This window comes from Hyposmocoma kahamanoa, unplaced genomic scaffold (genome assembly GCF_003589595.1).
Source record: "Hyposmocoma kahamanoa isolate Upper Pololo Valley unplaced genomic scaffold, ASM358959v1 99425, whole genome shotgun sequence".
NCBI lineage: Eukaryota > Metazoa > Arthropoda > Insecta > Lepidoptera > Cosmopterigidae > Hyposmocoma > Hyposmocoma kahamanoa.
In genome coordinates this window covers 1-26211 of record NW_020655902.1, presented here as the reverse complement: position 1 = coordinate 26211, position 26211 = coordinate 1, and the positions used below count along the sequence as shown (strand labels likewise).

Sequence of the window (26211 nt, the reverse complement as noted above, 5' to 3'; positions counted from 1 at the left end):
GACGCCGCACAGTGGGCCCACTTTGATAATTCTTGTACATAGGAATAACTTGTGGAGTGTCGAGCAAATTTTTTTTTTATGTGATAGATAGTAACATTCCTAATAACTTTTAGTCTTGTATAATTTCTTGAAAAGTTGATAGTTTTGGAGAAAAAAAAATTTTTTTTTGTTTGGATAAATAAAGTTTATTTTTTATCTCAAAATAGACGGAAATGTAATGTGTATGGGTTATCTATAGTATAATTCCAATCATTTTCTATGTAGAAAAAAGTAATCCGTCTGCAAGGACTTGCGGCTTTGTAAGTAAAGTAAAATGTAGGCAAATGTAATATGTGTGGTTTATTTACAGGATAGGTTCACTCTTTCTCTATCAAGAAAAAAATAATCCATCTGCAGGTACTTGCGGCTTTACGAGTAAAAACATGGCAAAATTTTAGATTTGTTATTTATTTTTTAACACAATATGTTTCTACTTAACTTTCGTATTATTGTTATAACACTCTATAAGTTACACTAAAATTATTTTTTCTTTAATCGAAGCTCATGTATTTTGTTAAAAAAGTACATAAAATGGTTATGGAATTTGCCGCACCTTCACTTATAAAGCCGTAACTACATGTGGACGGATTATTTTTTTCTACATAGCAAATGATTGGAACTATACTGTAAGTAAGTCACGCATTTTCGTATATTTTGAGATAAAAAATAAAATGTATATTTCTCCATACAAAATATAATTTTTTTTTCTCCGTGACCATCAACTTTTCAAGAAATTATGCAAGATTAAAACTTGTTAGGAATATTATTATCTATCACATAAAAAAAATTAGCTCGAACTCCACAAGTTATTCCTATGTCCAAGAATTATCAATTTGGGCCCACTGTGCGCCGTCAGTTGTATACGACATAATATAAAACAAAGTTTTGTGTGAACAAACAGCTTCTCGCGCAAAGTGCCGCGAGCTATCTCTCGTCACTTCGCATGTTGCACGGATTGCTTCGCAACTTCGCGCCGTGGTTGACGTTTTGCGTAATTCGCACGGCACATTGCATAAAACACCACAAGAAGAGAAATAAATTCCCGTGTTATATTACACGTTGATTGAATCGGTATGCTCCTACACATTCACATGTTCATGTATATTTTATTAAATATCCTTGAAAATAAGTCAACTGGTTCAGACGTTCACGTCACCAAAACGCGACCTTCTAAGTTCAAAGTTTGGCCTCAGCGTGATAATTTGCTTAATCCGGCCAATCCCGCCGCGCGAGATTATTTGAGCGAGTTCTTTTGTTTCTCACTACCTCCGCGTTTTGTCGCTGCTGTTTTTGACGAAGATAACAGAGATTTATAGAGCAAATACCTACACAAAGACTACAAGAGAACGTAATTTCTTTCTACGAGCTCCTCAACTTTTCTGAGGGAAAGGCAAGTGAAGAATAAAAGGATACACATAATATTACGTAATAACTTATGTTTCATGAAATAAATATGCAAAAATCGTGAAATGTGATAATGGTTGAACAAGTCAACCATGAAAAGTGGAGACTAAAACCTTACAAACTTACAAATGGAAATAAAAATCAAAAATACCTACGCCTGGTTAAGACAAAATTAAATAAGAAATTACTTCACACAATAACCTTTACAAATGCAAACTTTTCATAAAATAAGTAATGTAGACTTTGAATTTCAATCATATTTCAATACATATATTGACTCGGTCGCGCCGTAACCAAGCCTTAGAAGCTTAGCTTCGGAAGAAATCAAAATAAATAAAAAGTGGGTAAGTAGGGAATGCTCCACAAATGTACGTGCGTATCAATAAAGTGAAAAAAAATACTTAAAAGAAAGAGAACGTTTATGCTTTTCATATATTTTGAAAAATAAAATTCTTTCACGGTCCACTGTGTATGAGTTTGCAATTGCTTTTACTTTATTATAGCTAAAGCTGGTTGGCTAACTTTGAAAAGTAGCAGTGGTGAGGCGTGAAAAATGTCGTTAGTAAAGCCCGAGCAAAACAAAAAACATCTACCACAAGAAAGTCACCTTTTCTTAGCCTTAGCGACACTTAAACACAACTTATTTACACACAGGAGCCAGTACACTTCATTTCACTGATTAGCTTATTCCACCTATAAAATTTAGCAAAAAATGTAGTGCCGGTGAAAATCGAGTTATATGGGCGCCTCGCCACTGAAAAGTAGGTAAACAAATTAAAAAACATGAAAATGTTTTGATTAAAAATACTTATACAAATTTTGTTGAACTTGGTACATAAAATGTTTCAAAACCTCTCTGACCGAGTCCAGCGCATCAATTACATTTTGTGAAATGAGTACGTCATTCTTTTCAGTGACACTGTAATCACACAATGCGAGTCGAGTGTTCGTTCCAATGAGCGCGACGGTGTTCGTTTGAATAGTTTTATTTGTTCAATCGTGTATCGTTTTAGTGTCAAGGAGCGACGGGCGCCGACGCTCTTTTAATTCGTCTCAGCTTCGCTGCAAACTAATTTTAAGCTATATTTCCCTTAGAAATCCACAGTTCGTTCGGAACTGGGGGTCTACTCTCGATCTCCGTCCGACATCCGTCCGTAACAATTACTGTCAAATAAGTAACATTCGATAAAATTAAAAGACAAGTATCAAGAATGAAGCTTCATTTGCATCACGCATTTTTTCATTTGGTCAAGTAGTGCTTATTTGGCAGTAATGGTTTCGGACGTATGTCGGACGGAGATCGAGAGTAGACCCCTGGTTTTAAAGTTCTTCATTAGAGCTTCAACTTGCTTACAGCTTTTTAATAAATATCTAAGGCAATTATGAGCCTCGAGCAATAAAACGAAATGAACTTATTTAAATGCAGTGCTATAAAGGGAATATTGAATAAGTCATAAAATTGTCACGAGTCATAATCTCATTTCAATAACAAGTTTATGGCTAGGAACGTTAGTAGTTTATTTTCACTGCTTAGGATTTTTTCCTTTCAGTGTCGGGTATTAGGACATGAACGTAAAATAAATTGAAGTTTGTTATAATTATTAAACAAAGATCGTTCACTTGGATCTGGTGGAATAAACAGTTGAATATCATATCATATCATATTTTGGAATGAGCACAAAGATACCCAATTAAAGTGAGAGTAAAGATGTACTTTCTCCCGTATGAATTCTCCTCTGTGGAGTTGTCTCTCGTCTATTACAAAACTATATACTTTATGTTGCAACCTGAAATTACCTCTAATATATTGAACAAAAGAAGAAATTGTGCTGTGGCCTCTGCCAAACATGGAAAAATTCGTGAGTTCCGTTGGTTCGTTCCGTGGCTTGGTTGGCATAGCGTCTGACACGGTTTGCTCGGACACGTTGGTTTGAATCCTACCGGATCGTAGTGATTTTTGTGTAAGTGTTCGGTCTTTGTTTTAATAATTATAACTAAGTAGTGGAGTAATATCACAAAAAATAAAAGATGATCAAACGAACTTCTCGAAGTGAAGTTCGATCACTATTATGTGAGTCGCTTCACTCGAAGATATAATATTTAACTAGATAGTTTCCGTAACTTGCTAGGCAACACTGCACGGGTTTTAGAGAAAAAAAAAGGTTTTGACGTTGACACTCCCTACCAGGCATCAACCGCCATTTTCTATCCTCATTCCTTTTACTGTGGGAAGCAAAACCTACTTGGGAGTTTCAGGGTCGTATTCCAAAACTCTACTCAATGCTCAAGTCATGATTTGAGTATGATTTAAAGCACTAGAAATCATACTCAAGTCCTTGCCATTAGGGTCGTATTTCCAGTGCTTGAAATCATACTCAAGTCTGCTCAAATCCTGACTTGAGCATTGAGTAGAGTTCTGAAATACGACCCCAGAATCTTTACTTCTGATATGACGATGTCAAGGGAGGGAGGGTGTTAACTCACATAATAGTGATCGAACTTCACTTCAAGAAGTTCGTTTGATCATCTATTATATTTCGTCGCTTCATTCTCGATATAATATTTAACCTTGTAGAGTTTTAGAGTGTTCAGTTTTGCTTCTAGTTGATTTTATGTAAATTATAATAATAATAACGCACACACTCAACATAGCCCCGCACTAGGGAAACCCTGTGTCGCGGGTGCCATGGACACACACATAGACAACCACAAATTACACCCAAACTCACGAGAGAAATAAATGTAGGCCATACAAACATTTCTCCCGACCCGGGAATCGAACCTGGGACCTCTGCGTGGCAGTCCGGCATGGTAACCGTTCGGCCACGGAGGCAGTTAAATTAAAAAAAAATTAAAAACCACATGCTTAATCGATAACTATATTATAGTTTTATTAAATATATATATATAGATAGGAACATATGCGTGGGCTCGTACCGCGTGCTATGCGCGCCGAAACCTGCTGCATCCACACCCGCCGCGGCGCTTCCAACACCTGCCGTACACATCGGCTCACCTTCGGACTCGTGGCTACTCTGTCGGAAGCTCTGTGTTCAAGAGCATGTGCAAGAGCGTTCCCTGACGTCCAGTTGTCTTATTTTGTGTAACCAAAATCTAATGTTTGAAAACTACGACAAGGCAAATACTTGGATCCTCTCTCAAATATAGATTTTGTGCCGTGGGGCGACGGCTTAAGAATACATTGTCGCCTCCCCATACATGCCCGTGGGGGTCGTAAGAGGCAACCGAGGGTGTCACAAGTGTCCATCTGCTTAGCATTGTGGTAGGCTCTGTGCCGACTGGATAGCGACCACAGTACACACGGCGGAAAACCCTCCACAGTGAAACGCTTTTGCGAATCGCGTTCAGGGATCAGTTGGTGTACATCCAGTGCATTTGGCCAGACCGGCAAAATGATAGTGACGGAGTGAAGATATTTGTGTTTTCCATCCGTTACTCTCATCTCTGGACTGTATTCGCACTTTCCATCAGGCGCGGTGCAGTCATTTTGTCGAGTCGCAATATAAAAAAAAAAAAAAAAAAAAAAAGAAAATTTAATGTGGGCTGTACGTGACCAGGCGCAGACGTTTTGATTAAATCAAGTGTTGCAATTTTAATCGGAATATCTGATATTTGTATGTTTTTCGTTTTAATCAATGCCAGTTTGTACGCGGTGCGCAGTACAAAGTGCAAAAAAATAAAATGTTTTTTCGTAAGTTTTGCAAGAGGAAGTTCTGTGTTGTGAAACCACATTGAAATTAATGAGAGAACGTCTTGAGGATTCCAAGCATTGCTATACTTTGGTGCACTGGGTTTCAATCTAAATGCATCTAAATGCGCCCTTAAGTAATATTTTTATGCGGGTGTCGAGCCTGTTTCAGGCAATAAAAGAGATAAAACTGAGCAATGTCTGATCAAGATTCCATACGAAACTTATAATGTCATTGATAAAGGGATTTAGACTGTTATAATTGCAAAATTCCCACCACAGGTTTAGGGACACATTATAATTATGGTCTACGTGTATTTTAAGAAAGAGAAGCTAAGGGTAAAGTCATCGCCACTTATGGGACTCCGTGGGAGGCGAAGGGTGCGCTGATAACGCCAGAAATGGTAAGGTTGGTGTGCAGTCGATGAGGCCGCCTGCAATAAGATTTAATAATGATTCGCTTGAGTTAAAATATATCACGTGGGAAACCAACAGGCTTTGCAGCAGGAGGTACCATGGCTGGGAAGGCTAATATGGAAAACCAAGAGTAACATTTGTTTGGTCATCAATAATTTTGCAAATGCATTTCCATAATAAAAAGAAGGGTGGGAAAGCGTAGAAAAAAAATGAGGATTCCAATTAAGTGTAAAGGCATCTACGACGAATGCATCTATCATAGTTCTTGAAACCGAGAGATAAAAATAGAGGATTTGGCATTGGTGTGGGATGCAAAAAGAGCAATCTCGAGTTGTCCGAAACGTCTGACAATGGTCTGGAAGGCGCGAAAGGACAACTCCCACTTGGTGTCGGGATTAGTTTTCCTAGATCCTAAATCGGCGCGATTAAATTTTGTATTTACATAATATGCACACATGCATACAAAATTATGTTGCGCTTTTCGCACCACTGCCAAATTTGTTTACTTAAATCGTTAAGGTATTAAGGTAGGTATTGGATCCCACCCAAGCGATTTATGCAACTGATCGTCGTAGTATTGCGTACACACAACAATATAACACAATCAGATTATACTAATATAATATAAGAAATCTGCAATTCTTAGTAAATGATATGGTGCTTCTTCTCAACAACCTTCCCATGTCTTCTCTGATGAGCACAGTACTTTCACCTCAGAGCAGTTTTACCTTGCTCGGTATGGAAATCTGCTGTGATTTGAATCCAAGGAGCTACATCGAATCTGTGATCAAAACAGCCTCACGGAAACTCGGAGTCCTGAACAAGGTGCGACGTTTTTTCACGCCGGACCAGTTATGCCTGTTGTACAAAACACAGGTCCGGTCTTGCGTTGAGTATTGTTCGCACTTGTGGGACGGCTCCGCCAAGTACCTACTCGATGCCTTGGACAAATTACAGCGTCGTGCTACTAGAATTATAGGCGACGAAGAGGTCTCATCACGCCTTGAACCTCTGCAACTGCGTAGAGATGTTGCATCGCTTAGCGCCTTTTACCGCATGTACCATGGTGAGTGCTCTGAGGAGCTGTTCAACCTCATCCCCCCTTCCCCGTTCCTGTTCAGAAGCACGCGTGCTGGCCTTCGTAGTCACCGTTTCACTACCTGCTAAAAGGTTCTACTAAAAGCTGCTACTAAAAGGTACGGTGGCTCCTTTCTCTGCCGCACGGTTGACAAATGGAACTCCCTTCCGGCACATGTCTTCCCTCCCTCTTATGATATGGGGTCCTTCAAACGAGGCGTGAAGAGGCATATTGTAGGCAGGCAGGGTGGAGGTGGCTAGTGCAGTGAGGGTTTCATCGCTGCACTAGGTTCCTTCGCGTTTGGGTACCACTTTACACTTAACATCAGGTGGAGTGGAGTCATTTGCCTGTCATATATAAAAAAAAACCTTCGGAATCCCAACCTGTGCGTGGTGCATATGTATAATTTCTTATTTAAAACTTGAGGTTCTCATATACGATGAAGTCGAGTAAATATTGTCTGTCTACGAACTCAAATCATTTAGAATTATATCTGGAAGATAAATTGTTGTTTCATAGTTATCGTCATGTTTTTGATGACTTAAAAATTCCTGTATTTCCAGTAATTTTGTATATAAACAACCGTATTTAGTGGCTGGGCAGGCTGAGATAAGGACACCAATCAATTGAGCGTAATCCCGTATGGTACATCGGGGTAACCTCATTATTTTTTAAAGTAAATAATAAATTTTTTGACGTTTTTCTAAAGGTAAACTCATACTTAAATTTCATGAATCAAAATTGAATCTTAGAAATTTACAAACTTAACATCGTTGTAACACAGACTTGCCGTAATTAACGATGATGCCTAAACATTGCAATAGGTTAATGGTTGCATTAACATTATTGATGCATCGTCATAATCAGGTGCTATACAACAAATATCATCTAAATATACCACGGACTTAAATCCTTCTTGTCTCAAATGTGTTACAACTTCTTTCACGATTTTGGTAAACACTTTCGATGCTGTGGACAAGCCGCATGCCAGAGCAGTAAATTAATAGGTTTCAATTTTATTCGAACCACAAGGTACATACTGAAATCTGTGGTACTTTCGATCTGCTTCGCATATAGATGTCAGTGAATACACCTCTTTCAGGTCTTTTGGCCATAAAACCCTTTCGAGGTATCAACTTTGAGGCAATTCGATAGTCCTCCATTTTAAAATGAGTTTTTGTTACAAATTTGTTAAAGAACGTTATGTTCTGTAAGAAAAGACTACTACCATTGCGTTTTGGGACTAAAAAAGTACTAGAAATGTATTGATGTTTTCTAGGACAGCACTTTGTCACTGCAAGTCAATAAGTTTCTCATTGTGATATGCCATTTTTTTTATTGTCGTCTGGCGATAAACTAATGCCGGGTATTACAGACTGATGTTGGTACTTGTTTACATAATGGTATTACTGGCGAAGCTGCATATTGGTTTTGAAGGTGGCTGTCACCTAAAACCATTAACAATCTTCTTTAGAATTGTATTAGATAGGTAATTGAGTTTTAACTACAGCGTGTTTCGTTAACACTTATTAATTGCACGTGTGTGGGATTTAAATTGAAATAACTCGCAGTTGATTTCTTATCGCAGTTAAGTCATGGTTAACCCCAACTAAATTTTATTTTAAATATACTTTTCTTAAAATAATATAATTATTAATATCGGCTCGTAGTAGATTTTATTATCGCGGTTAACTCGCCGTTAACCCTGGCGTAAATTTATTTAAAATTAACTTTACTTATTAGCACTTATAGGTACTAATAGTCAATTTTATTATCGTGGTTAACTCGCAGTTAATCTCGACGTAATTTTATTTAAAAAATTTACCTGACTTATTAGCACGTAGTACTCGCTTTCGTTATCGTGGTAAACTCGCGGTTGACCCCAACGAAACTGTATTTGAAAAAAATCTTTACTTATTATTAATATTAGCACGTAGGAACTAATATTGTACATTTGTACAATATAAAATCGACTCTCAGTCGCTTTCGTTGCCGTGGTTAACTCGCGGTTAACCCCGACATAATTTTTTTTTAAATCTTTGCTTATTAGTACGCAGGTATTAATATTGTTTAAATTAAAATCGACTCGCAGTTGATTTCGTTATTTATTTATTTATTTATTTATTTATTTATTTATTTATTTATTTATTTATTTTATTATATATTTATTTATTTATTTATTATCGTGGTTAACTCGCAGTAAACACCGATGAATCTTTATTTAAAAAAAAATCTTTACTTATTATTAATATTAGCACATAGGAACCAACACTGTTCAAATTAAAATCGACTCGCAGTCGATTTCGTTATCGTGGCTAACTCGCAGTTAACCCCGACGCAATTTTATTTAAAAAAATTCTTTACTTATTACCACGTAGGAACTAATATTATTCAAATTAAAATCGACTCTCAGTCGATATTATTATCGTCGCTAACTCGCAGTTAACCCCGACGTAACTTTATATAAAAAATTCTTTGCTTATTAGCATGTAAGAACTAATATTGTTCAAACTGAAATCGACTCGCAGCCGATTTCATTATCATGGTTAACTCGCCGTTAACACCGACGTAGTTCAATTTAAAAAATATACGTTACTTATTAGCACGTAGGTACTAATACTGTTCAAATTAAAATCGACTCGCAGTCCATTTCATTATCGTGTTTAACTTACGGTTAACCGTTTAATTATAAATGATTTATAATAAAACTGCCTAGAGTTTTATAATAAATCATGTAAAATGCACATATTAGTATATCTGTTCGGATTTTCATCCACCCATGTTCGATTTGGTTATCGGGGATAACTCGTAGTTAACCCGATGTTTCATTAAATGTAGGTTAGATTCACATTTGCGATGCATGAAAGCGAACATTTATTATCATTGCGCAACTAGTGCTATATGATAAAAATGACTATTTCCATTTTTTATTTTCATTATTTACGAGCGTAACAAAGAATTACCGTGATCAATGTCCGACTCGTTCGATGATATTATGATCCTGTAACGCCGACGACGTTTGGCATCTGTATTTTCCAAGTATTTCAGTTTACTTTTATAATATTCGATTTTTCTAAGTTTGTTCGCTTTGACATTTTAACAGAGCTGTGGAGGCTTAGATAATATGGGACGGGAGGCGCTATTGATGTTATTTCTCGAACAAAACTTTTTGCCACTTTTTGAGGGGCTAGTAGTAGAGGGGGGTAGTACTACAAGCAAACAGGTGCACTCAAATGCAAAATTGAATTGTGGAACTATGGTCTTACACAACCAAAAAGTTTGTGTGAAACCATAGCGACAAACACTAGCTTATTTTTACAAATACCCAGATAAAACATGTCATGTCATTGCATGTCCATACACAAAATAGGCCTATAAAAATAAATCGATTCTCATGAATATACTAGAGACGGAAAGTTATCGACGTGACGGTATCGATATGTATTACGTACTGGTTAATTATGTATATGAAAAATGTAATTCCACCCTTGACTAGACAGGATGTAGTGAATTTCTTTTTCCAATTTTGAGTGTAGTGTAACAGTGGTATTGTTTTACTTGTATTTGCCAGAGGAGATTGCCCATTGACTTACCAATAAATGGATAACAATAAATACAATCCAAAGTCTAATCCAAAAACCGCGAAAAAATGTTCGAAGTTCTTTTTTCAGTTTATGGCTTTTCGCGGTCAGCGTTGGAGCCAATGACAAGCATGGCCGGAGTTAACCTCTACAAACGTAATAACATGTATAGAAATATTTAAAAAACTAAAACATTTAATTTAAACTGTAAAGTCATTGCAGTATTGCTTAATTTTGTTTGCCACAGTTTAAAGGCCCAAAAATTATCCTTATTCAGCTTCTATTGGAAATAACAAAATGCACCATATTTAGCTTCTAGTGAAAACTACTTGAACACAAGAGTCATGGAATAGTCTTAATGTCAATATTAATTAATTTTATAGTATTATGTTGAATTTTATATGAATTCACTTCAAATAATAAGAGTTGTGCAGGTATATAGGTAGGTACAAACAAATATTGTAAATGTAAAAATAGCTGTGTCTCTCTGTTGGTAGTAATGACGTGCTGTAAGAAATGTATCGATGTTTCGAATTTCTAGAATCCAACTAGACGTAAACTCAAAATTTCATAATCTCGAAAACCGATTTATAACAAAACCGTTATGCGTTCAGGAGATTTTGGTTGTCTATTACAAAGAAAAAATTAAGTTAGTTTGTTTTGTAATATTCCTAAAATAACTTTCAAAAGTACACACGAAATGAAACTATTTTTCCGGATTTAAATCGCGTATATTTGTTTTTTCAAACAAACCAACGTTTCGGGCCCTTTACAGGTCCCATGGTCACGGTTGACTGAGGTGGTACAGTCTTCAACCAGTTATGTCTAATATTAATGCAAACCACCCTACTTTTTCACTATAGTTACAATAGTTATCAATTAAATACCTTATTTTTAATTTTACAAAGAAAACATTCCAATTTACGCTACATTAAGTTTTACAAATTATTTTATTTAATGAATTTTTATTAAGTTTAATTTAGTATCAATTATTAATAGAAATTAGAATAAACTAAAACATATTAATTAGTACTGCAGGCTTATGTCTGTTTGGGATTTTTCATTAGAGGAAATACTGGATCCCAAACTGGTGGTACGGAGAAACCATCTTCCCTGATGAAATTAGGATGTTTTTTAATTTCAATGGCCTCTGAGGGACTATGGGACCGATACGTCTGGGATAAAGGGCCAGAAACGTCTGTTTGTTTGAAAAAAGAAATATACGCGATTTAAATCCGGAAAAATAGGTTTATTTCCTATATGTAACAATCGCGAAAACCTAAGAACTTAAAAAAGTACATTTGGGATTACAAAAATTCGAGCAAACATTACTTCGGGCAAATGTTTCGGACTTCTGATTGATAACTCCAAACAGTAAAACGAATACAACAACACTTTGTTAGTTATTTATTACTAACATTTAATAAAAAGTATTTTAAAAATAAGATTAACAGTAAATCAACTCTGTAGTTTCTTAGTTCTAAATCTAAATATTTCAATCGCTTGTGGTTCGAAAATCGAAATTGACGTAACGGGTCTCTTTCGGGTAGGATAAGGACAGTTAGCTATTTGGTTATTAATATTGCTTTTGTAATTTATGTGTATTGTATGTACTAGTATATGTACTTTTTTTTCTTACAGTATGGCATGATTTATGATGGTTTATATTAAACAATTACAATTTATTTTCATTATTTATTACATTATTATTTAATATACAATACGGCGGAGAAATCAATTTGAATAAACTTCGCTTATGTAAATAAGCTGTCGATAAAAATAGGAGCTAAAAGAGCGCGTCGCTCTATAACGAAAAAACAGCGTCCATGGAGTACTGCATTTTTTGTCTATAGTCGCCTGTTAGTAAATAGGGAACTTCATAGGCATGCTTATGTCAAATGTTCGAATGTTTTCAAATATTTTTTATGTAATCGATAAATTGAATCAATATGATCATTATGGAAAAAATGTCATAAAATAGAAAATTCGCAATTAATGTAAAAAATAGGCTTATGTATGGAATGTAATTTCACCCTTGGCTAGACTGGATGTAGCAGAGATTTTTTGCAAGTTTGTATAACGCAAGACGACATGTTTCGTGGAGTACTTGACTCGATGAATTCGATAATGGAAATGAAAAAACATCGATTTGAAAGTAGTGTCTATTGTGCGATAGTTGTTTTGTGCTTGTACCTTGACAGAAGGGATTGCCTATCGATGACGCCTCCAGTCCTATATGCTCTAAGTGTGGAGGTGTGCTTGTTGCCACGCACGAAAAAGGAATAAGGATAGAAAATGGCGGTTGATGCCTGGTAAGGAGTGTCAACGTCAAAATATTTTTTTTTCTCTAAAAACCGTGTAGGGTTGCCTAGCAAGTTAAGGAAACTACCTGGTTAAATATTATATCTAGAATGAAGCGTCGAAATATAATTGAATATCATGGTGGTGAAGCATCCTGACATTCAATAAAACTTAATTACAAACTGAAGTTTACTTTCGTATTAAAACAGTTCACAGTCACATGAATTATAATTCAGGAAATATGCAAATTTACTGAAACTAATTATTATATTAATGACAGTTAAAAAAGCAAATGTTGCCAAATAACGGAATAATCAATATATATTAATAATTATAGGAAATGAAACTATGTTTTGGAATCTAAATCGTGTACATCAGTAACAATCGCGAAAACCTAAGAACTCGATAAGTAAATAATATATTGTGCTCCTGTCTGAGTTTTTGTGTAGCAAGTGTGTTTAAATTTGACATGTAGGTAACGAGATGTACTTTAAAGCTACATAAAATAAAGCTTCCTTGCACAGCATGAATGTTTGATAAATATGCGATAAATATTACATATGGTAGGAATCATAAAATACAATATACCTTTCTGGGATGGTAACTCTGCCCATCTATTAATTTGCCCGCCCAAACCTCAAACGCTAAAAACAAAGTAATAAAAACTTATTCTCATAAATTATAGATATAGCTTAAGTAGATACGAGCGTTGGTTATGTGGGTACCCGGTTGTCTCTGTTCGTTAAAAAAAAGTTATTTTTTATTTACGACTTAGGCTTGGTTTTGGAAACAGGAAATAAATTAGGTTCTTAAATTTTTCATGAAATGATCAAAAGCCATTCGAGTGAACACCGCGTTTTTATCGGAATTAGTGGTGTGGAAGGAAGTGGCACAAAGTGATGTATACCGTGTGCAATATTTTGGCACGTGGAAGTGAATGTTTTCATATAAAAGACACATCATACATTTGTCGCCGCTTTTCGATGGTTAAAAGGTTATTGGATCGACAGCTATCCCAGATGACTTATATGAGTTCCTACGACATGTTCTCTTTGCGATATAAGCAAACTTTATTAAAAAATAAGGGACATTAGAATGAAGACAGATAGTTTTCTATTTAAAATTGACATGAGAATGTTACACAAGCTCTTGTACAAAACCGAAGTTGCCGTAACCCCTTTGTACAATTGTCTTCACATTATTTATTTATTTATTTATTTATTTAGTTTATTTATTTATTTTAAACACTAAGATAAAAGCATAATAAAATAAGCATTTTCAGATATAAGCATCTTTCCGTTAAAGAAGAAATACTCCGACATCTCGCACCATGTTTTTTCCCACACCACGCACCACTCTTTCGATTACAACGCCATTAAAATTATATCTAAATGGGATATGATTTATTTCCGGTATAAAACTAATACTAGGTTTTGTTAGGTAAATGATATCGTTGAAGCGGGTCTAAATCTCGGTGTAGCAGTGGACAGTCAGTTGTTCTCCGAATATTTCAGTGCACATTTTTATCACCGGCACACACAATACGAGAATGTTTAGTAAAACCTTCTGAAAGTCATGTGGTAATGGGTAAGGAGCAAAGAATCGCATTGAGATGAAATAGAGAATTATTAATTTAACCCAAATCTATTTACGAAGTTAATGAAATTTTGTTTATATTTAAAGATGAAAAGCGTCGCAAAACTCGTTTCCAAGGCGTAGAGGAATGATATTAAATTTGTGAAATATATGACCATAAAAAAGGCTTGTTTGGTTAAAAAACACAAAATATTATTAAAAAACAGCACAAGTCATATTTCTTTATTGAAATTGGAGTACGTAAATGTCAGGTCTGTTTTTTGCTTCAGGTATAAAATATGATGAACAGTTGTCGCGTCCAGGGGGTCTACTCTCGATTTCCGTCCGACATCCGTCCGTAACAATTACTGTCAAATAAGTAACATTCGACAAAATTAAAAGACAAGTATCAAGAATGAAGCTTCATTTGCATCACGCGTTTTTTCATTTGGTCGAGTATTGCTTATTTGGCAGTAATTGTTTCAGACGGATGTCGGACGGAGATCGAGAGTAGACCCCCTGACACGAGCGACACAACACGGCCAAGACGCAAATTCAATGATGCTTACCAGAGCCACTCTACAGCAGATCGCCCGAGACAATCAGATCAATGGAAGTTACCAGCTCAGTGGCACCGACATGTAGGAACGCCATTAATTTGATAAACTCCCAACTCACTGAACTGTTGTCTCTAATTACACATTGCCCAATTTAAGATCCACTATTCCGTATTCTAAGCTTGTACGAATCCTAGACATAAAATAACCACCCAAACCAGACCTACACAACTCATCACAATCCCTTTCGTTAAAAGGAGATTTTACCAAAACCGCAGCGTTAGCGAGTTCTTGTTAAGTTGGTTCGGTAGAGGTTGAAAATTCCGTAGAATGTCTCCAAAATGATGTTCCACATTAATCAGTGAATGTAAAGCAAAATATATTTGTGGTAATTCTTGTGTTTTTGAAGAACGCTTACTATGGAAACGGGTGTTCACTGGTGATGTAGTCAACATTACTCTCGCAATTAAAATCTCTACTAATAAATATTCAGCTTCGTTAAGAGGGAAATAATAACAAAATTCCACGAACGAACCGCCAACATGGTAACTTTAATAATTGTATTCTTACACGAACACCGTAGAATTTTTAGGTAATTCCAAAAAGTAATTGCGAAAAAAATTATAGGATGGTTCTGTCAAATTCACTAGCATGAATAAAACGCTGTTACATGTTTAAAGCGGCAAGAAATAAACTAGTAAGGCAATAAAATACCATATGAGTGATTGGACGAGTTGTAGTTTCAAATGAACTGCGACTCAGAGGTTCCCGACTCCATCCACTACTGGAAATAGGCTTCTTTCACTATATTTTGCGCAAATTGAATTAAATCAGCTGTTCACTATCACTATTTCCTCACAAACCCCTACTGCTAACGCCAGCTTAATTGTTTTGCACAAATATGACTGCACTTTCGCAAAGCTGACGACGCTGCCACTGACCCAGCTTCGGCAAAGGAGCGACTTACGAAGCAGCAAAGTTGCGTGTAGTAAAGACGCGTAGTCGACATGTAGGTACATGTTTACAATAAATCAAAGATTTCGTGCCATAAGGAATCCAGAAAACTGAAAATATTTTATTATGGCAAACAAAGCACATAGGGATTTTCGGAGCCTTACCGAATAATCCTTCGTGGCCGAAGATTGCCATGCTGGACTGCCACGCAGAGATCCCGGGTTCGATTCCCGGGCCGGGAGAAATATTTGTATGGCCTATATTCATTTCTCTCGGTGTTTGGGTGTAATTTGTTGTTGTCTATGTGGGCGACCATGGCACCCGTGATACAGGGTTTCCCTGGTGCAGGGCTATAAGTGTGTGCGTTATTATTATTATTATTACTTTAAAAGAAATTCGTTATCAAAATTTCACCATATTTTTAAACTACAGTGAATGTGTACAGGGAAGTTTAACGATTGTATTTAGTAAACATATAGTACACATATAAATTTTCCGATTTTGTAGCTTTTCCGTACACTGTGGATTGCTTCGGTAACTAGCTGTCCTCAGCAAAATAATCGAGTAAGAGATCACTTATTGGAGCTAATAATGGATATAAGGCCTATACACGATACATTTATTCAGAAGAATCGTAAAACGAGTTTATCTCGACATTCAAGTATTTTTTAATTTTATGTCCTATAAACGTCCCGAATAAACGTTTATTCGGCATTTATATATCGCCTTTATTCCACTGTCATATACAATGGCTTCAGAAATTACATTTGCAACACATTTAAATTCTAGAATCAGTCTAAAAGTGTAGTCGCATTTGCTTTTTGTTTGAAGAAGTTTTTAATCGGCTGATAACATCTAATCGCTTTTTAATCATATAAAACTGTTTACGAACTATATAGCGACCAGGTTTCACATAAAAAATGCAAAAATGGTTTTTAATGCTCTTATGGAACTTTAATAAGGAATAATAACTTTAAAAATTTTCTTTACAATTACAAGATTTTATTTACTCATTCTATGATTTCTTTTTTTGTTTTAGTTACAAACAGACAAAGCCACTCATACACTGTTAACATGTTAAAAAACCGAGTAATAGCAAATTAGCAACTTTTAATCCATGAATCACTTGAATAATGGCAAAGTGACGATTTTTATCTATATGATTCCATCCATATTACTTTTATGCAGCGACTCAGGTTTATTTTCACACGGGTTTATTTGACGATTTGGCTCCTTAGAAGACCGTCACACAACTTTTATAGCGGCTTAATCTGAAAATTTAAGTACAAATACTGCCAAATAAGCGCTTACCGCAGCCTTATCCGAATATTTATAAATACTGTACACTGCCGCCGTTAGTTGAAAGGGCGCATGTGACATTTAATAATCTCAGTACAGAGTACTAAAAAACCTACCTCAAAGTTACGTAGAATTACATCTATTTGCCAAGTTTTATTGAAATATCCCCTAGTTCGCTACTATACAGGACTTGACACAGGAGATAACAAAAATCGGTTCTCACTACTCAAAGTATATTGAGAGAGAAAAGCGCCTTGAATTGAAGAATAGAAAAATCAACCATTAAAATAATTATTATTAAATTGCTCCTTATAGTAGAATTTACGCGCTATTTATAAAAACGAATGTTCATGCGTGATCAGCCACCCCTAGAGGTGGATGATTTTATTCAAAATGAAATGGGACCACTATGGAGGTACCATCTTTCCAGCAAAAAAAGAATCATGGAAATCGGTTCACACATACCGGAGTTATCGCGTAACATACATACAAAAAAAAACATACAGTCGAATTGAGAACCATTTCTTTTTTATTTCATTTCTTTAAACATTATTTTCTCAGTTTTGAGTTTTTCACAACGTCCTTTTAACTAATGGCGGCTGTACAGACCCTTTTAACTGGTAGCAGTAGAGTTCCTTTTGGAAGAGTTCGTCCAAGGAAATGTCACCTTACCTATTTCTGCCGCCAAGCAGTAATGTTAGCATTACTGCGTTCCGGTTTTGAAAGGTAAGGGTGCTGGTGAAATTACAGGCACATGGGATTTGTCAACTTATGTTGGCACAGGGTGATGGTCGCAGTGGCATTGCCCCTCAGATCTTTGCGATTTGAAGCTCTGAGTGGCACTGCAACTGTTATGGACAGGCTTACCATCAGACGCACAACTTGTGCGGCCTGTCACTTGATATTATACACCAAAGCAAAAATAAAACACCAAAGCACGTGTTCTCTAATTTTATATCACGTTTTTTTTGTTTGTTGAACGTATGAATTGTTCGATTCTTGAACATGGAACAGTAATATGAAATTCGTATTTGACGTGGAGTCGAACCCACTTACTTCATGCTTTATTTGAAATAATAATGAAATATCGCGGTACCACGACAAATTAGGAAGTGTCGTAGCACAGAAATTCTACCAAACTTTCGTTGAGACTTTTGAAAACGTATGTTAATAGCATGCTAAGTGCTGAATAGAGGCGGGCACATTTGAAGGGTATGAACGTCGATTAGGTCTACCATCAAATTGAACTCATAAGATATAGTTAAGTGAAACCAAAGCGAACGACCGGACGGCAACGGCAACTTATGCCGCTCTATATTGGCTTTTGCTGGAAAAAATAGACAGCTGCCACTCGTTAAATGTAAATAAGATTTTTGACATTAAATCTTTGCAAGGGAAATTGAAATCTTTGCTAGAGAAATTATAATGCGAAACCGGTTGTAAGGCTGCATTATTAGGTTACGAGGTGAAGCTCGCTGTCGCCAGCGTGATTCTAAGTGATTCTAATATCATCAGTTTTAGTGATTGAGTTCGTGGTAAAATATGTAGTTTTTTGGATTTAAAAAAGTCCGTTATTTTCGTCATAACTTCAGGATAAGAATCTTAAGTCACATAGCTAGATCTAGTAAAATCGATAGACCCTGATGCATATCATCTTCACTGCGCACTTAGTAAAGTCCTTAGAGAAACGTAACTCATGGAAATCGAGCCAGAGATCCAACCCGGGTACCCAATACGTGGGAGAGTGGATCACATTACAGCCCCGTTACGCAACGAGAGGGAAGCTGCCCCTTCATTACGCGCCATAAACAAGCTACCAAGGTCCAATTACAGCATCGCTATTTGGGAACGATGTACGAAACTAATATGTAAACTAACAAGAATTATATACAAATTGCGCTTGTTTGTTAAGTTCACTATCCGAACTACATAGGTGGATCAGGTGGTTGGAAATTAAAGCTTCTCGGGGTATCTTTATTATGCATTCTTTAACAGTATTGAAATACGTTTGGAGTATCAACAGTGAATGTTTGTAATAAACTGGCCGCCCTGTATCGGTTAATTATGTAACTGCTAGTTTTAACATTCCCATAATCGCTTTTTGTTTGTACATACATTTAACTTCCACATTTCTTTTTTTTATAATATCAAGTGACGGGACGAACAATTCGTACGCCTGTTGGTAAGCTACACGCCTGTCCATAACAGTGACCAATATTATAATTTGTGGCTTGATGTGAAATATATTAGGTACTACTTATTAATGAAATTGAACATGAAACTGATAATTGAGTATTAATTTGAGGTAATTGTAGTTGTGGTTATTATCTTTGTGTCGGAAGTTAATCTCAAGTCATTATCGCCGTCCGCAATTCAAACAAGTCAAACGAAATTATATTGCTTGTTGATAAAGTTCAAAATTGAAAATATATCCTGTAGAGACACATTGACACTCTGTTTAATGCAAGTGTAAGTAGAATTCAGTCATAGTAAGACGCCATAAAAGCTTGTAAAGATTGGAGAGTCAGCATAATATGACAAGGTTTCAACTCTATACACAGGATGTAATCGTTAATGGGCCCAAGCGATTGTTCCCTAAATATAAGAGATATCAAAAACCTTTAAACTGATATCGAAAGTCTGTCACTAAATGAGTAAAACGACATCAATAAAATAAAACTATAAATATCCAAAATGTTAACATTAAACACTCCAGTGCGTTTTATGAGAAATTCGCAGAGAGGCTTTAGTTTGTAACAACTGCTTTGAATACAAAATGATGTACTTACTTAAAAATAAACATCGCTTTGTTTGTATTCAATTAAGCGATAGTTTTATCACTTTATTTATAGAAGTTTCGTTATCTGAAAACTTATTGTTACCTCTTAAAGTAGGTCAACTCACTACGTACTATCGATATCAGTTTAAAGGTTTTTGATATCTCTTATATTTACGAAATAATAGCCTGGGCGCACTTGACTGTATATTCAAATACATAATTTACAGTTTCATAGAGCCGTATTAAAGGCAGCCATCGTTTTGCCGTAATACAATTAAGATTTCAAAATACCAACTATACAATTGTACTCAAATAATGCAAACAACTGTATTGTTAAAACGTTAAGGTACAGAGTCAAGAGCACGTCTAGCTTGACACTTAAGATTTATATCCAACTCTATCTACTTAAGATTTATAACCGCTTACGATAAGAACGGTCCAAAGTTCAAAGTGTCAAGCTTGACGTGCTCTTGACTGTACCAGTTAAAACCGTGAGAACTAACAAAATAAATCAAAATACTGACTCATGCACAATCGTCACCTTGAACTGCGGAGTCAATAAATATGACGCGAACATAAAATAATATATCACAAAAGATAATACTTATAAGCGATAATAAGGAAAACACAATTGATGAAGGAAAATAACACAAAAGAAAAATTGAAATTAATTGATAATATTTCACCGCGTTACGAGTGTCATAATAATGAAAAAAAAACTTTTCGTTCACTCTTAAAGTAATTAGTTACTTTGACAATGTATTAGGTTATGAACACACACAAATACATGCAGATATAGAAAACTATGCACTTCATGCTGCTGTACTTAATTCGTCATGTGCGTACTCGTTTGTTTTTATGCTCTGCCTAATTTGTAAACGTCAATTTTGGTGCAGTCGAGCCGGAACGAACCAAATATTTGTTGATATAACAGAGCCGTGTCTGAAGTCTGCGGGTCTGTGCAAATGCACGAGTCAATTTGATATCCGTATAGAAACTGGTGTACACTTGTAATAGTTGGTTGTAATTCTTACCGAAAAGAGAGGGTGTAGAGTAGAAGTGAAGACGAGAGAGAGAGCAGCGGTGCACGGTGAGGTTAGCCGAGTGATCACGCACTACAGAGCAGCGAAGTGCGTCGCGCTCGGGGGCCGGGCGCCGACTGCCGCGTCGATCGATACCGCCGCCATTGCTGCCGTGCGTTCCGTTCCTCTTGGTTTAAATTCAAATGTTATATTGATTCTCAAATAGAAACTATTCAGAAACCGTTAAAAAACGATTGATAAATGTTATATAATTGCACCTTTTTTCTGTGTGTGTACCATTCTGATATCAGGGACCGTTCAAAGAAAATGTTACAGGCGGAAGTAGTAATGGAAAATTGATTTCCCCTAGTGCCGTGACTTCCGCGCAGCGCCTTTTCCTCGAGTGAGCGGCAACTTACAGACTTGGTGTCAGACGAGAATCGATTCAACTCTAGACATAGAGTTAGTGCGGAGTTAATTAAAAGTTTGCTTCGCACTCCTGCACACTAACGCTGTGGATAAGAAACATTTGCAATGCCAATTATAGCTGATTCTAGTCTTAATAAAGGAAAGCGGAGACTTGAAAGGCAAACTCGGAAGCAATATCGAAGAGATTGTTAATAGTCTTTTATCTGAATGATATAATTTTTGAGTGAGAGGACTCGACACCGCCCAGCGCCAGTGCCGGCGCCGGTGGTCGCCGCTTTGTCGGCTACTTGATAATTTCCGTAATTAATTCGCACTAATTACGAATATCGCCGACTGTCGCGACACTCTGACACCGCCGTCACTGTAACAAACGGTCGTTTGCTGCAAAATTAAATGTACTCAGAACTTGTGTTTCAACGAAATTATTTGGCTCTTATAGTTCTCTGCTTTGCTTTTCTTGCGTACGTCAAATATGGTATTGCAATCGTTTCGACGCGCAGACCTTATTTTGAGTCAGGCAAAGGGGTAAAAAATGAGACTGTAATATTATAAATTGTGTCGTAAAAGCAACTCATATTCATATTCGAAACAAAAGTACAAAGCTACACGTTAACAAGAGCTGAATTAATTTGCATGAAATGTTCATAATGACCGCGCGGCAAAGCGGATTGCAGCCACGCAGCAAACGGCGACCCCAATTTAATGCATTTTACATTCTAACTAAGGCCGGACGACTCGTTTATGTTACTTATAGTACACAAAACCGTCATAATCAGAAGGTAGACAAGCTTTGGGAATAGGTATACTTACTTTGATGGTATTCCTACCGACCTATGATTTCCTTCGCTTTGTAGGGGCGTGTGTTTCCGTTAAAGACGATGCTTCGTGGGATGAACACTTCACACAAACAAAAGTAAGTATTGCTATACACGTTTAGGTATATTTTCTAGCAGTTTCACTTGGACACTCGGAATTTAAAGACTACTCACAACTGCTTCGAATATTTTCAGAATCAAGTTTTAATTAATCCTAATTATGTCTGCGTATAGACAATAAGTTTGAAGACAATGACAAATAATAAAACGACATCATTTTTAAAGAAAATGTTAAATAATTTAAAGTACCATACTGTAGCTACTTCGTACCCAGACGTTTTCAAGGACCCGCAAAACAAAGTACTTTTCAGTTTCGTTGAAACGTTGTATGTACCCCCAATGGCGCAAATGCTTAGAGTTTCCAGTATTTTCAAAGTGGACTTTGCTTTGGGAAGTTAACCTATAATTCCAAAGACATCATAACTAATTGATGTTAGCATCTTATATATTTATTAATTGACACCATGTACAAGGTTACAGTTAGGTACTGCTGTTAAAATCAGAAGTCCTTTTTTAATTATTTTCATTATGAGTTCGCGTTTCCCCCAAGCTTATCGCCAAACAGAATAAATATTCAGAATCCATATTTTTTTAATTATTACGACTATATTCTTCGGGTGTGGGGTTTCAACGCTAGTTCTCTTCACGCGACCATACCCCTTACATTTATAGAAATGCTTTTCCGTGCACTTGCTTAATATATCAAAGTGATTGAAAAGAGCCAAAGATTTGATTGTACCTCTAAACACTTAAGAGAAATTATGTCAAAAGTTTAGAATTAGTGCTTCCGTGTTCTGAAAGTCAGACGGAAAAATTCCGATAACGGAATTTCATTTACCTGGAACAAATTATCAAACATCAGAAACAAAAGTCTCTCATGTATAAATAAACAACTGAAATTACGGTACTCTCCATAAGCAACCGCTACATTTATATAACCTTTCTAACCTACGCTTTGGTTTGAAATTTCTTTGCAAATCCTTAAAGATAAGTATCGATCATGAGCTCATTCAAAAGACATTGCAAGCTTTAAAAATTAGGTAGGTATCTGTTTTCGACGAATAAATTTGAAATAGTACGAGAGAGATATGAAGTTCGTTTTCGACTGTACGAGTATAAATTAATAAATGTGAATGAGCCAAAGCAAAAGTAGCTTGTCATGCAGGAACGAGTGGGTCGAGTCCCCTCAGTGGCCTTGAACAGGCGGGCAGCGGCGGCCTTCGAGAACGGCAATCGACGCGACGCTCAAAAGACTCAAGCGAATCGTGAAGGAGCGAAATGAGCGAAGCGTTATGTGGCAAACGCTCGTCCCCAATACGCCATCAAATAAGCATTTCGTTTCGATTTATGCGTAATGAAACTGTGAAAGAAATTACTAGAGAATATTTCCGAGCAGGGTCTGAATAGACGCTCATAGCTCTTCCTAAAATGTTAAGTTGAACAGTGTATAAATTTTTCTAAGTTGTAAATATTTTTTTATAGCCCCGCACTAGGAAGACCCAATATCGCGGGTGTCATGGACACACTTACAGACAACTACAAATTACACCCAAACTCGCGAGAAAACAAATGTTGACCATTCCCAGCCTGGAAATCGAACCCGGGACCCATGCGTGATAGCCCAGCATGGTAACCGTTCTGCCACGGAGGCAGTTTAGTGTATACTGTCTTTTTATCTTATCTTGTACTTTTACAACCCAGTTATTACGAATACTCTATCGAGTCTATTAACGTTGTCAAACTAACTGCTTGCAAGTGAACTCATCTAGATAAAGTCCATTTTGATACACCCTTTGATACACCTAAATCACTAGAATCTTTCAGCCAATCAGAGTACTATAAATTTCAGCCTAAATTTCACCTTTGCGAAGGAGCGGTAAAGGCGGAATTTGCGTGTGGCTTTGTTGGTTGTAGGATTTTCTCCGTGGCGTTGGCGAACATCGATCAAACTCGGTCGCTACTGTAATCGCCCGTTCTCCGTATCCGTTATTCGGCACTAGTCTAAAGTCGCTCTCGCACTCTCGCCTCGCTTCGTGTCTCAACACGTGATTCGACGGCAATTTAATTAATTGACTGGAAGACTTGTTTGTTATCTCTTGTTTGCTTTGAGGCTGTGACTGAAAAGTAAACTTGCATTGAATTTACTTGGGAATTGGGATCGATAAGTACAATAGTGAAACAAGCTTTTAATTTAAAAAACAAAGAATAAATATCGCACTTTCCGCAGGTTGACGGTGACAAAACGGCTCGATAGAGTAGTAGTTTGTGTTTTGACGATCATAAGTATTGTAAGATTGAACTTCAAAGAATGGGTCTTCAATCTTATCTGGAACAACGGTTCTGTTGCTGGCAGCCAGTGGCTGCGGAGGTGGTGCAACGAAATAAGGGTAGCATTACGCTAAGATGGAAGCAAGACACCTTCGACTTCTTAGCTGAAGACCTGCTGTATAAGGTCCAGAGCAAGAAGAAGATACCGCCGCCGTGGGTGTACGTTTACAGGTAAACTAATGCGGTAGAAAGAATTAAGGAAACATCTTTGTAGGTACTTTATATTGCACTCTAAATATAGATACACATAATATATATAATACATAATAGTACTAATTAATAATAGAAACAAGTATCTCTTACCGTCGTATTTTTTTAAATCTGGTCTAAACAATATTTCAGGCTTAACAACCTAACATTACAGTTACTAATTATTATTTTAATTGACTTGCTACTGTTACTTATAACATTTTGCAGTGGTGGAAAAACAATACAAAAAATAGACAACCTGGCGCCGTGCTGTCAACACAAATTCAGAATTCAGGTGATACTAAAGTCAGAAGCCGTTCCTTCACTCGCTGAAAAGGCCCTCACGCATTACGGCAGCGAGGCGGCCGTTTATGCAAACGTCCGAGGAGACCAGTTCACTCAGACGAAAACCTCAGCGGGCAGCGATAATGGAGATAGTACTCAAATCACAGATGATGATAAAAATGATGAATGTGAAAACGTTATCATTGAAAGTGTAAACAGAATGCAAGAGAATGAAATTGAGAGGTAGTTTATGTAGAAACTTGATTTCTTTAGTGATTTTGTTTTTTTTGTGTAAGTACTTGTTGAATAATTAATGATATTTTAGAGTACTTCCAGTAGGAATGAAAGTCAATGACAAAAGGCGGTGGTTAGAGTCTCAGTGGTCAGAGGAGACCTGTACGAGCACAGAGTCAGACGGCACCTCCGCAACTTGCTTCTGCATGGCAGTAAGGGGTGGATATCTCAAGCAGGCGAGTCCGTTACACGTAGCACCAAATTGTTTTTTTTTATATGATTATTCTATTGAGTTAATTTTTCTACTTAAAGGACTCAGGCGGTGTAATATCTTGCGATTTGTATAATCAGGTTCAAACACTGTTGGAAGAAAAACCAGCACTGATCGGAATAGTGAACTCTACAAATGGGTTCACTCCTCTCGCGACTGCCGTTAGGCAAGGTAACTTCGTCTTCGTCTTTCCAAGTACTCTAGCCTAGGTAAGTCTACAACCTTTTTTTTCCAGGAGACCTAAACATGGTGAAGTTATTACTCTCAGCGGGGGCTGAAGTTGACCAACGGTCCTTCACAGGGCAAACACCATTGCATCTCGCCGTGCTCGGAGCGCACAGAGCTCTCGTGGAAGTGCTGCTCGATAAAGGCGCTAACTTTCAGGTTTCTCGCTCCCAACCCTCACGACTCCACTCCTGCCTCCTCTCCTAAGACTCACCTCTTAGCTTGGTATTGAGCTGCACAATTCAATCCCTATTACTTACCTCAGTCAGATCTACTAGTTTATTGTTCCTTGTCGTTTTTCTATCTCCCTATTTACGTTTCTGTACCTATCATCAAGATCTCTTTCGAACCGAACCTATTCGTGCTCCGATCGCCCAAGCTATGCGGCACTCTCTGTTTACCCATCACCGAATACGCTTAGTCCAATTATACCTACTCACATAAGGATAATCAAGGCACCAGACGACACTCGTCGCGTGAGATAAAACACGATATTTTGTATCACAGGCACGTGATATTAACGAGTTGCGCGTGGAGCATTGCGCCGTAGACTCAGGTAAACTGAGCATGGTGCGGTTGATCCATGAACGCGGAGGAGACGTGGCCGTACGGGACAACAATGGCTGGACGCCACTTTTCAGGGCTAGTAGGTACATTTAG

General features: G+C 36.8%; 1 protein-coding gene and 1 long non-coding RNA gene across 2 annotated transcripts; one reads left to right on the top strand and one right to left on the bottom strand.

Annotated features, from left to right (window-relative positions):
* Window positions 1-5560: 5560 nt before the first annotated feature.
* Window positions 5561-20841, bottom strand: LOC113239089. Its single transcript, XR_003311163.1, has 3 exons — window positions 20728-20841; window positions 8473-8538; window positions 5561-5586 (listed from the first exon to the last, which is right to left on the bottom strand). It is a non-coding gene; the product is annotated as an uncharacterized LOC113239089 (long non-coding RNA).
* A 3486-nt stretch (window positions 20842-24327) lies between these two features.
* Window positions 24328-26197, top strand: LOC113239088 (ankyrin repeat domain-containing protein 17; the record flags this gene model as incomplete). The annotated part of the gene is made up of 6 exons (XM_026475954.1): window positions 24328-24518; window positions 24765-25064; window positions 25147-25291; window positions 25368-25497; window positions 25562-25710; window positions 26059-26197. Coding segments are annotated over exons 1-6 (1054 nt in total), but the record flags the coding sequence as incomplete, so codon positions are not given.
* Between the last annotated feature and the right edge of the window lie 14 nt (window positions 26198-26211).